We start from the raw sequence: 12,229 nt of genomic DNA, 5'->3' as shown, positions 1-12,229 counted from the left end.
ACCTCATGATATGATACCAAGAAACCCAACAGTTCCCACAATGAGCATGCACTTGGCACATGGCAACAGTGGAGACTCAACGACTACACATAGGTCCCCTGAAACAAAAAAACCCCAAAAACAAACGTTGCTGTGGTGGCTGAATGATTTATTAACAAGATCTTGTAATTATAATTTAGATCAAATTATTTTGAGGCAGAAACAACCTTTCAGTGGCAAAATGGCAGCTGCAATCACTTTTTGGCAAGTTGAAAACTGCATTTTATGCATTGCATTGGTCTTTGAAAGATATTTACACAGGTAAAAAGGACTGGGTGAGTTATAGTCTGTCAAATGTAATCACTATGAATGAAATCAAGTTATTTTGAGGCAGAAACAACCTTTTTAGCAACAAGATAAGAGCTGCAATCACTTTTTGGCAGGTTTTTATGTTTTGTCTTGGCTCTTAAAAGGTATTTCAACAGGTCAAATTAGGTAAAATAGACTGGAATGGTTATAATCCACAGAGCAGGTAATATATGCAGGCTCATAAGGGTAATCGCAGATGATATCTTTATTTCTACATTCCCTATGTGTAAAGTATGATAGACTACTTTCCATCGGTAAACAAGATTTTAGACATATTAAACATATACAAACAACGGGAACAACAATATCAAGAAACATTAAATTTCCACAAAGACATACCTATGCTCTTACCACGGACATAAAGTTACGTGTATTTACATGCTACGACTGTTTAATCCATGTGAGAGCAGCTGAACACGCGAGTACTGAGCGATACTGCTTTCGCACACTGTGCGCGCTCCCGCGCACGGCATTCAGTTTCTGGCAGACGATCACTTTTTGGCACGACACGGGCACGAGCCCCAACCAAAACAAGATTTTCCTATCGCATTTCTCCACCCTACGGCAACTCAAGAGGGACATACAATACACACCAGTCTGTTAAACGACTTCCCCAGCGGGGCTAGCTGGCTAACGCTACTGTCCAGTTCCGTCTGAGGTGTTAGACACGGATAACCAAATGTATTTACAGGAATATGTCTCTCTAAGAGGACACGGCGTCACAGGAGACAGTTTCGGGAAGTGACCGAGTTTGTGTCGTCGCTGAAAAGCATCGCGTGTCCTCTGAAAATGTAGCTGCTTTTCCTTCTTGTGCCAAATTGCGGTAACAAGAGATGCTATTGACTGTATCACAGTGTACTCGGATACCCTCTGTGCCACTGTACGTCCAAATGTAAGAAGCACGAGTCACTAAATAGCAATTGGAGGGTTTTAGGGGTTAAATCAGAAAGTGACAGAACTTCGTCTCTTGTTACTGGCTGTTTGACTGTGAATTTCCAAGCTAGCAGTCTCCTGTGTAGTGTTACTGTTACTATCTGAGCGCCTACAAAGTAAAACCTCTCCGTGTGTTTGTCTGTGTGTCCTCTAGATGATGCCTGCCTGAGAGGACACAATGGACAATGGCAAACCGAGCCGTGTATGTCGGCCCCAGCGGATCAGTGAATCATCCAAGGTGTGTAAGAGAGAGGACTGATCACAGAGCTCAGTTACAGTCGGTCACTTTGTCAGTCAGTTATTTCTAATGTTGGGTCAGGGTTAGGTTAAGAAAAAAAGGCCAAGATTTTTTTTTAAAGAAAACATTCCTTCCAAATTTTTCATTAATAAAATAAAAACTGTAACGAATACAAAATACAATCAGTCTCTCCACAGTGCTTAAATTATTTAACATGCCTCCTCCTTTTTGCACAGCCCCTCTCATAAATAACAAATAGTCAGTTACATTTAAATATTCAGTTCTAATCCCACTCTAGTCCCATACATATTTTTTTTTTTTTTAAAAAAAAGGTGTTGTGTAGTAAGGAAAAAGAATCAATAAGGCGTATCGATGGTCATGTCAGAGAATGTATGGTCTTGAAAATTTGTGTCAAAATCATGCAAATATAGTGGTAAAAATGTGTATGAATGTGATTATGTGACTCAAGGAGTTAAGGGACACACAGGAACGGCAGACTGACTTGTTTCAGTGGAATTCAGATAATCTGAACCTTCTAGTTATAGCAGACACGTGCACCCTAATTTTGAGCAAACACACAATATGTTTGTTGTTTTGAAAAACATCACACCCTTGAGAGAGAGTTCAGATTGTTCATCTCAGGCCGTCAACACACTTTTCAGATTGCTGTATTGTGTCGGCAGGTGTTTCGCTGGGTGGATCAGGCTGTGGAGGTGTTGCAGGGCCTCAACGAGCAGCGGCAGCAAAGCCAGTTTTGTGATGTGGTGCTGGTGGCTGACAACCAGCGGGTCCCTGCTCACCGAGCCCTGCTGGCTGTCTCCAGCCCATACTTCCACGCTATGTTCACCCTGGGCATGAGGGAGGAACGCCAGCAGGAGGTACATAGAACGGTGCCAAGAAATGTTTCTACACTGGGAAAATAAATCTTCATCTCCCTTCCTCAGTCCTTTTTTCTTCATTATTTTTCTAATAACTGCATTCTCACAATTTATGTTTAGGTGAGTAATAATGAAGTCCTTATGTTAAGTCATGCTGTGATAAATGTGTAGCTGGATGGAGTCCACAGACATTATCATATGTCTGATACCTGATAAACCTTCACTGTCCCCTTCCTGTCTGCAGGTGGAGCTGGTTGGGATGTCCTCGATCGGTCTTAATGCTGTAGTGGACTTCCTGTACAGCGGTGAGCTACCATTGGATGGAGGAAACATTGACTATGTGCTGGAAGCTGCCCACCTTCTGCAGGTAGAAATCTGGGCACTGTCTGTTCAACACATGATGTTAAAATGTACTAAAGTGTGTCATATAATATTATACTGTATGTGTCAGACGGAAGAGGAAACAGGTTGTGGCTCAGCTGAAGGCCAAATCTTAGTGTTAAGAACGTGTTGAAGTTAGATTAATATTTGATGTTTGCGGTTTATTGTGGCTGTTATTTTCAAAAGCTACATGTCAGAGCCTCAATTTCTACACGTTTTTTGGTATGTTAGAAAAGTGTAAATATTCCACAGTTTCAGTCAACTTAAAATAGCAAATGATGCCAATGTCATTGAGACCTCAATGAACTCACTATCTGACCAACAGGCCTGTATCTAAAGGTGTAGTTAGGGACTGTTGAAAAAGTACAATATGAGCCATTTCAATATTCAATTACTTTTTTTTTGTTTTTTAAGATAGAAATCTTAACACGCTCCCATTATAGTGTGACGGCACATAAACATTTACTGTCACAACTTTCACTGAACATCATTGTCAGTGACCTTCAACACACACATTTCAAGGTTGTGACTTCAATAGCTTGCTCTTTTATAGTATATATTGCAGTCAAAGCACATGGCATGTTTCTGTGAAATCCTGTCACAACTTTCACAGCTGTCACTATTGTGAATAAAGAGCCCTCAGAAAATCCCTTAACATCATTACCAGTGACCTGTTGCCTTTAATACTCAGTTAAAGGTTGAGATCTCAATAGCTTGTTCATTTGTTAAAATATTGACATCAAACAAGTTCTAGGACATACTGTCACAACTCTCACATTTGTTACTTTTTTAAGCCCTAAATGAATATTTTAGCATCCCTTTCAGTGACAGGTTACCTTAAATACAAACATTTCAAGGTTGTGATTTCAATAGCTTGCTCATTTTTAAATACAACTTTTCAAATGTAAAAACATGCTGCTGTTAGTTATAGTTAAAACAAAATATGAGGATTTGTAAATGTATGTTAATGTTTTACCTGTCCCACTTTAAAACCCTGCCATTGCTCAGGTGTGGCGAGTGGTGGATTTCTGCTGCCAGTACCTGGAGAGGGAGGTGAGTGAGGACAACTACCTGTACCTGCAGGAGCTGGCTCTGCTCTACAGTCTGGAGCGACTCGACGCCTTCATTGACCATTTTATCCTCACACACTTTGCCACGCTCTCTTTCACCCCAGATTTCCTTCATGACATTCCTTTACATAAGCTCATGTCCTACCTCTCCAGTGGCCAGGTAAATAGCCTACAATGTTTATAAATTTACATTGAAAATTTGTTCTTGACTCAGGAAGAGCAGTTGGCAAAACAATGTCACCATGTTTGGAGTAAAGGGCTTAGGTGAAGGATAAGATCAAAAGAGGCCACCGTCATTAATATTTGAGCGTCTCTTTTCATTAGGTTCAGCATGACGGCGAGCAGGCACTTCTACAAGCCACCCTGCAGTGGCTCAGCCACACTCCTGAGCGCACCGCACACGCCAGACAGCTCCTCTCCCACATCCGCTTCCCTCTGATGCCAGTGGAGGACCTAGTAGACCGAGTGCTGCCAGCTGTGCAGGCCCTGCTGCCGGAGGAGGTGGGCTGCGAGGCCCTGGTGGAGGAAGCTCTGGGGTACCACGCCAGGCCCAGCGCCCAGCCTCTCCTGCAAACAGGCCGCACCACGCTGAGGGGAGGTGTAGAGCGGCTGCTGCTGATTGGAGGAGAGGTACATATCAGTGATGGACCTAACGGGAGTCAGACTTAGTCAAATAAATTAAGGCTTCAGACTTGGATTTGACTGATTAGAAACTTGACTTAACTAAGAGTTGATTTTCTGAAGACAGTGATACTCAACTTATGGTCCATGGGCCAAATCTGGTCCCCCATAGGGTGCCAATTGGCCAACAACCATTTTCTAATTCACAAAACAAATAAAATGTTTCACACTTAGAATTGTTGTTTTATGTACTTTTATTATACATAATGTGCCAGAGGGCATCAAAATAGAGCTTGTTTGTCAAACAAAGTCAAAGTGTCAGTGGAGGATCCCCGGCTTTCCCCAACAGAGATCCTAGCTGAGCCCCTAATATCCTAAATTCCTAGAAACGTCCTAAAATCCTAGAAACGTGTATGGGGCTACTGTGACTGGCCCCCTGACCTGCTGTCATTTTGCAAAAGTGGCCCACAAGCAGAGCAAGTTGAGTATCGAAGCCGAAAGACTGAACTGGAGGCAAAAATATTTAAGTCTCAATTTCTGATATGGTGATATATGATAACCCAAAGAAAAAGAAATTAAACAAACCTCCTTTTCAACAACTGTGCCTGACATGGATTTCTTCCACCTCCTCCCTTTACCACACGAGGTGTCAGAGCGTGGAGAAGAACTGAGCGCTAATGTTTGCCGGCTGGATGGTGAAACGGGAAGCTGGGAGGTGGAAACGGAGCTTCCGGCACAGAGGAGCCACCACTGCCTGGCGGTGCTGGGGGGCTTCATCTTTGCTGCAGGTGGCAGCTCATCCAGGGACAACGGTGGAGACGCTGCTTGTAACCTGCTGTACAGATACGACCCCCGCCACAACCAATGGACCAGGGTACTGTGCCAAAGAACCAGTATCAATCCACTTATCAAATACTTTTCAGCTTACAAATATATAAGTATAAAGCACACACAGAACATGCAGATTTGGGTGTCGGTCAGATCTGGAGCACAAACGGGAGGTAGTCTGAGAAGGTATCAAAGAAGATTCCCCACCCTCCTGCTGCCATTGTTTGTTCTTTCATGTCTCGCGTCCTGTTTGATGTGCTTGTCTTTCAGCAACTAAGTAAGCCAGAAACTGACAGTGTGATGCTTTCCCAGGGTGCTCCAATGAAAGAGCGGCGAGTGGACTTTTACCTGGGGGCAGTTGGAGAGTGCCTGATTGCAGTGGGTGGGAGGAATGACACCGGAGCTTTGTCCTCTGTGGAAGTTTACTGTCCTGCTGAGGACTGCTGGTCCTACGTGGCAGCACTTCCCAGGTAAGAGCAGGTTACTACCAGGTCTGCTGTTTCAAGGGAAACTTTCTCTCATGGATGGCTTGCCATGAAATTTGGCATTTAAGGTCCTCTGAGGATGTATTGTCATGTATGACTGGTGCTTTAACAAAATATCTGCACCATAATTTTGATAAATAACCATCAGTAATGTGAATATAATGACTAAGTGGGTAAAAACAAATAACAGAACAGTCACAACAGTCTAGTAAGTTAAGAAAATGATAACTCTACATTTATGCAGCCTTCAAAAACCAGAAAAAGACAACACTTATGGTATCAAAAGTCTAAGACTATATGTAGTTTATATGTAGTCAAAATACGTACTTATAAGAAATTATCCAGGCTTTTGCAAGAAAACTGGCAAACCTATCAAAATTAAACCCTTTCTATATATATTTATGTATATTAGCTTTTCTCTTTGTTTGTCTATAATATTTTTGTCCTTGTACTGTTTGCACTCTGGGCATGGAGAGAAAGCAATTTCAATTCCTGTATAACTAACATGTCAGAATTGACAATAAAGAGGACTTTGACTTTGATGTTTTCTGCTATATCATGTAAGCATTCTTATTTTATTTTATTGATCCTATGTCTGCTTGATCTTTTTTCTTAATATTGTAGGATTCATTATTTGCTTTTGTTATTTATTTTGAGGTGAGATTCTCTTATAACCCTTTAGGGGTTTTCTGTATCTCACCTGCACAGTGTGCCTCTATTTTGTTGATGTTTTGTTTTTTACGTGCAAATAAATAAATAAATAAAAAAAGAACAAAAAAGGAATAACAATATAATAATAATAACACCTTGTTTTACTCCAAAAAGTGCATTAATTAGTCAGTAAGCATATCATTACTTTAAATTTTAAGAGTCTGGATTTCTTTATGAAATTACTATCCACCCCCAGCTCTAGCAATTAAAAACCGAGTCTATTCATCAAGTCACAAAGCATACAGAAAGTCAGTGATACACATCAAGGGGGATTTACATTTTCCAAAATACACACCACCTAATTGTTTGTTTTTTTACATTTTATAATTACACTCGTTGTAATAACTCTCCCAATATGTATTGCAACCGTTGCACGGCAGTTTCCCTCAAGAACATTTTATCTCGTCTTTCGAGTATTTGAAGCTGATGGGAGTTGGAAGCTTATAGAAAAAGTTGCTTCAAGTTTTACAATAAATGGGATAAGAGGTGTCCTGAAATAGCCGCTGTGTAGAGGACAAACCCTTTTATGGCTATTATCTACAGATAATATTTATAAACAGATAGTTTTCACTTTTCTTTTAAAAATACTACTGTCCACACAACCTTCGTCTAACAAAATATCTCCATACACACTCTTCTCTAGGTTTACTTACGGCCATGCTGGGACGGTCCACCGTGGTGTCGTCTACATCTCAGGTGGTCACGACTATCAAATCGGCCCATACCGCCGAGATGTCCTGAGTTATGATCCGTCACGGGACGGTGAAGTGTGGGTGGAACGCCAGGCCATGTCTCTGGCCCGGGGCTGGCACTGCATGGCCTCCCTTAACCACCTCATCTATGCCATCGGAGGCAGCGATGACCACGAAGACACCACAGAGCGCTTCGACATCCTGCAGGTGGAATCTTATGACCCGCGCAGTGGCCAGTGGACTCGGGTGGCACAGCTGCTGCTGCCCAACAGCGAGGCGGGGCTCGCAGTCTGGGCAGGGAGGATTTACGTTCTTGGGGGCTACAGCTGGGAGAGTATGGCGTTCTCCAGAGCCACTCAGGTCTACGACCCTGACAAGGGCTCATGGTCCAGAGGGCCCGATCTGCCGAAATGCATAGCGGGGGCCTCAGCATGTGTGTGCACTGTGAAGCCCTCACCATCATCAGAGAGTTCAGAGAAGAAGATGGACAAGGGGATAAAAGGAAGGTAACATCCAATATAACAGCAGTGATGAAGGACTATTTCTGTCCAAAAATACAAGACAGAGTTTGAGGCATACTTCTGATGCAAAATCTTTCATAGAGGCTAAATATGTTGTCGTGTCTCCCACACAACACGTGTTTTATTCCCATGTCTTCTACATTAATGCTGAGGATGCTGAGTTTTTGCTGGGGACATGCAGCTTTATAAGCTTCTTTTTTCTAAACAAGTCAGCTGGAAGCATCAAAAAGTCAGCAGGACACGGTTTTCATCTTACTGATGTAGCAAAAATTTGCTGAATTGGCTAGGTAGTTACAGCTGATAAAATTGGCCAATGACAGATATTACTACAGCCAAAACAGCAAACCAACAAGACACAACTAGCTGCCTTTTCACCTGCTTTTGTCCTTAGACTAGTGCAGAAACTACAGCACTGATAGGTGAGGGGAATAGGGAATAAATTATTTCTTCTTCTTTAATTTGTAAAGCATCCCCTATAAGACCTACAGCTGAGTAACATACATGAGCATTAGACCAGTAATGGTCCCTCTTTATCATCATTCCAAGCTCCATTTAATATACTAAATGTTGTTGAATTGACATTGTCTAAAAAAACTATTGTAACCATCTCCTTTGTATTACATTAATTTAAACGATTTCTTTATTTTACAATTAAAGAAAATACTTAAACCAATCTACAGACTGAAAAGGCTTTTCTGTACTTTTTGAAAGCTAATATTCTCACAGAAAAACAGTTTCAAGATGCATCCAGCATTGCCTACCATAACACACACATACACAGAGCATGTAATAAGATTATAATGTGCTGAGTATGTTGTAATTTAAGAATTATTTGTTACTGCATATACGAGTCTTAACCTCAGATTAACTTTCAGTGCATAATATTTGTTGCTCACATTCATAACATTTGGAAACTGAATTTTCTTGAGATTTGTGTTCACATTCACGTTCTATCATTATTATCATGTTAACACAGCACTGATTAATTACAGCATGTTATACTGTAGGTAGACTGCATGTAGCCGGTCACAGTCTTGCCGAGGTTCATCAGAGAGTGCTGTTTCTTCTCTCTCGTGGCATCTTCATACAAACGGGTAGTACGGATGAGACTTGACTCTGAGAAACAAAACAAGTCATCACAGTGAAAATAGCTGCACCTTGCAAAAGACTCCTGTTGTGTGTTTACTTACCCTTCAAGTGCGCAGGCCCGCCACCCTCGGTCCAGTCCTCTTAGTGCTCTCATGTCTTCGTCAGTCAGACTGAAGTCAAAGATCTGCACAAATATTGAAAGTGATTTTGCCAAATGGGATTTTCAGATAACTTTATTGATGCTTATACTGTTTCCTCTTCATAATTCCTAGACAATATTGTTTAATTATTCTTGCCGTTCAGTTGATAAATCGGTTACTCTTTGAGTATGTACACCACTTTTGGGGCTTATTGCCCATTTGGTTGATTCTAAGAGTACTCCACCTTCAAAAGAATGATTTGTCTGTCAGTTATTGTTACCTTGAATTTGTGTAGAAAATTTTATTTTTCTGGCGTGTCTCTAATTGAGAATCCTAAAAATCAGCATTCTTTTTGAAGTGAAGTCATAGGGGACCATGATGCACAACAGTAAAACTATATCAAAACAAGTCTCAATTTCCAATCATATGCTCAGCACTTTCAAAACAGGTGCATTTTTGCTAAAACGTCACAATTTAATAAAACACATTGAGCACATGCAAGCGTATGAGCTTTGTCTGAGCAGAGTTCAAATGCACACCTGTGCATGAGTCTGTAGTGATGTGTTTTACATTGTAACGTTTGAGTGAAAAAAATGCATGTGTCGGGCTTATTTTTTAAAAAACTGAATTTCAGCTCAGAGCTCTTTTGGGCCACAGCTGCATGTAAGAGCAAGTTGCATTCTGCAGTTTCATAAAAGCAACTACATAAAGCAAACATCCACAGTCTGAGACTCCAGCTGATACACTGAACAGTGTCTAATGAACACACTGTTATCACAAAGCAGCATGAGCACTAAGGGAAGCAGGTAATTAGCTGGAGCGAGCCTGACAGATGGAAACAGTATGAAGACAAAGAGCAGAGAGGCAGAAGAGGTGTTACCTTTGTGTTCTCAAGGATGTGATGAGGCTTGTCACTCTTAGGGATGACTGAAATACCCTGCTGCACATGGTACCTCAGCAAGACCTGGGAGAATACCATTGTTATTGGCATGGGAATACACACACACACTTGCACATATAAAATACACACACTCTCACTGACCTGTGCAGGGCTGCGTCTGTGCTTCTTGGCTATATCTGCTACGACTGGGTCCTCTAGGAGCTTATATGGATCAGTGTCTCCTCTGAATCTAAGATAAGCCAGATAAAAAGACAAGAGCAAAGGATTTTTCATTCACAAGAATCAGTAGGCTCAATCTGTATTTATAGCACATCATCATATTTTCTACTACATATCTTTCACTAGACTGATGCAGCATCGTACTTCAGTCTGCATCAGTGACATCAAAGATCTGCCCCATCTTGTCTGTAGTCACTTGTGGTCATACCTTCCTCAAGAGCTGAACCCAGAGGTTGTAGATCAGTGAAGGCTTAATGAAAGAGTGAAACCTAGAAACCGTAATTATGAGGGCAGGTGCTGTGAGATCTGCTTACCCCCTAACCCTACAAAGCCACAACTCCCAGAGTTCCTCTCCACAAGGAGACAGTAAAACTGTTAAAGCTCTTCTCTGAGTCTGCGGACACTTTGATCAATTGGGAGTTTGGGAAAAGTTTCTAAAGTTCAGAAGTCAAAGCACTTTGTCTGCACAGTAAGAAAAGTTTTGTTTAGGCAGGTTGATATAAGGTGAGCAGAGTAGAAGAACATGGAAGAGTTGCAGAGTTCGTCCCGCAGTCAGGTTTGTCTGTCTGTTTGTCTTTTTTGTCTGTCTGTCTGTCTCTCTTTTTGTCGATCTGTCTGTCCGTCCGTCTGTCTCTCTTTTTGTCTGTGTGCCCGTCTGTCTCTCTTTTTGTCCGTTGGTCTTTCTGTCAGTCCATCCATCTGTCTTTTTGTCTTACTGTATGTTCGTCCATCAGTCTCTCTTTCTGTCTGTCTGTCCATCTTTCAGTCTCTTTTTTGTCTGTCTGTCCATTCATCAGTCCGTCTGCCTGTCTCTCTATTTGTCGGTCCGTCTGACTATTTGTATGTGTTGTCCATCAGTCTGTGCGTGCGTTTGTGTGTGTGTGTGTGTGTGTGTGTGTGTGTGTGTGTGTGTGTGTGTGTGTGTGTGTGTGTGTGTGTGTGTTTTTCTTACAGCTCTGGGGGTCTGGCAGGCGAGCCAAAGGGACTGTAGGCAGTCAGGGCGATGTTCTTGGATCTACAGAACTCTATCATGTCTGTCTGCACCAGGTAGGGATGCAGCTCGATCTGTGGATGATATCACACCAAACAAAAGGTGAACACATATGGATGCTGATCTAGACAGAACTTGGTAAGTTTTTGAACTTGGATTTAAATGTTGAAATGTTTTTTTTTAATTATAACAATTCATTTATATATTATTTGAATGCATCTAACTTGTATTGTAATTGTTGTACTTGAGCCCATCCTCAATTTCACCTGTCTTTTTACGCTTTTTTCCAGAAACCTCAATGTGAATTCACTGCAGCAGCCTGTTATCTAACCTATCTGACCATCCAACTGAGGTCTGGCCACTCAGTTTTTACTAACACGGTAAATGAAAGTGTGGGACATGAGTCCATACATAAATAAGTATGATGATAAATAAATAAGAATGTTTTAAAGTAACAGATTTTCTCTTGCTTCAGGGAGCTGAATCTGTGGTACCTGATTAACAGCAGGGGGCACCCTGCACAGAGCCAGAAGTCTCTCCAGCTGCAGGATGCTGAAGTTGGACACACCGATACTCTTCACCTTCCCTGAGGCTTGCAGGGCTTCCATCCCCTGAAAACACAACATCAGGTAGTGACAGTAAATACACCTCTACACTCTACTTGTAAGGGTTATGTGGTCTACCTAAAAAATATTTTAATATTCTGCCCCCTGCCTGGTATTTATTTGTTCGTTATGTATCAATCAAATGAGATAAAATCTAATTAATCTAATTAATTTAGGAAATTATTTATATTCTGTTTTTCTGTAACAACTGAAGTGATTCTCTAAGTATGAGATATAGTGGATGAATGTGCTGTATGTACTGTATATCCCATCAAAGTCCTCACTAGGAAAAAAAGCAATGGGATTTTTTTTTCTTCAAAATTTTTATGTCCTTGTGGCAATAATAACTTCTTTTTTTTTTTTTTTACCAGAACCCCATTTTTTGAATATAGGCTGCCACCAAATGGTTAGGATGGCTGTTCACTGTAATGTTAAAAAAGAAATAAAAAGATCAAAATGACTAATCATTTACTATTAAGTGTGTATATCAATATACCAGCATATTTAAATTTGTGACCAGTAGTAGCAGTTAGTAGTTTTACCATTATTGCCATGCATGTATTCTACATACTTACCAT

The 12,229-nt window shown here is 41.1% G+C and overlaps 2 protein-coding genes across 5 annotated transcripts; one reads left to right on the top strand and one right to left on the bottom strand.

Annotated features, from left to right (window-relative positions):
- Positions 1-939: 939 nt before the first annotated feature.
- klhl36 (kelch-like family member 36) lies at positions 940-8,234 on the top strand. 4 transcript variants are annotated; one of them, XM_042496617.1, is made up of 9 exons: positions 940-1,139; positions 1,436-1,519; positions 2,203-2,397; positions 2,642-2,764; positions 3,787-4,008; positions 4,173-4,478; positions 5,116-5,343; positions 5,610-5,767; positions 7,137-8,234. In XM_042496617.1, exons 2-9 carry the CDS (start codon positions 1,460-1,462, stop codon positions 7,693-7,695), a joined length of 1,851 nt encoding a protein of 616 aa, XP_042352551.1. In that variant the 5' UTR covers positions 940-1,139; positions 1,436-1,459; the 3' UTR covers positions 7,696-8,234. The 4 variants fall into 4 exon arrangements, with proteins under 4 accessions (XP_042352551.1, XP_042352550.1, XP_042352552.1 ...); XM_042496616.1 differs by having other exon boundaries at positions 940-1,228; XM_042496618.1 differs by having other exon boundaries at positions 940-1,240; positions 2,224-2,397.
- Positions 8,235-8,328: 94 nt separating this feature from the next.
- On the bottom strand, positions 8,329-11,763 carry zgc:56622 (uncharacterized protein LOC326033 homolog). Its single transcript, XM_042496619.1, has 6 exons — positions 11,541-11,763; positions 11,008-11,120; positions 9,978-10,065; positions 9,816-9,899; positions 8,897-8,979; positions 8,329-8,822 (listed from the first exon to the last, which is right to left on the bottom strand). Exons 1-6 carry the CDS (start codon positions 11,670-11,672, stop codon positions 8,789-8,791), a joined length of 534 nt encoding a protein of 177 aa, XP_042352553.1. The 5' UTR covers positions 11,673-11,763; the 3' UTR covers positions 8,329-8,788.
- Positions 11,764-12,229: the final 466 nt, after the last annotated feature.

Source organism: Plectropomus leopardus, chromosome 11 (genome assembly GCF_008729295.1).
Source record: "Plectropomus leopardus isolate mb chromosome 11, YSFRI_Pleo_2.0, whole genome shotgun sequence".
Taxonomy (NCBI): Eukaryota; Metazoa; Chordata; class Actinopteri; order Perciformes; family Serranidae; genus Plectropomus; species Plectropomus leopardus.
Note: the sequence above shows the minus strand (reverse complement) of the source record. Positions and strands in the feature narration are given on the sequence as shown.

Excerpts from the sequence above, each read along its gene's own strand:
- klhl36 (XM_042496617.1), top strand. The coding sequence starts at position 1,460 with ATGGACAATGGCAAACCGAGCCGTGTATGTCGGCCCCAGCGGATCAGT. Across the intron at positions 2,398-2,641 it reads GGGAGGAACGCCAGCAGGAG|GTGGAGCTGGTTGGGATGTC; the intron begins GTACATAGAACG and ends TCCTGTCTGCAG. Across the intron at positions 5,768-7,136 it reads TACGTGGCAGCACTTCCCAG|GTTTACTTACGGCCATGCTG; the intron begins GTAAGAGCAGGT and ends ACTCTTCTCTAG.
- zgc:56622 (XM_042496619.1), bottom strand. The coding sequence starts at position 11,672 with ATGTTGTGTTTTCAGGGGATGGAAGCCCTGCAAGCCTCAGGGAAGGTG. Across the intron at positions 11,121-11,540 it reads TGCCCCCTGCTGTTAATCAG|ATCGAGCTGCATCCCTACCT; the intron begins GTACCACAGATT and ends TATCATCCACAG. Across the intron at positions 8,823-8,896 it reads CGGGCCTGCGCACTTGAAGG|AGTCAAGTCTCATCCGTACT; the intron begins GTAAGTAAACAC and ends TTTGTTTCTCAG.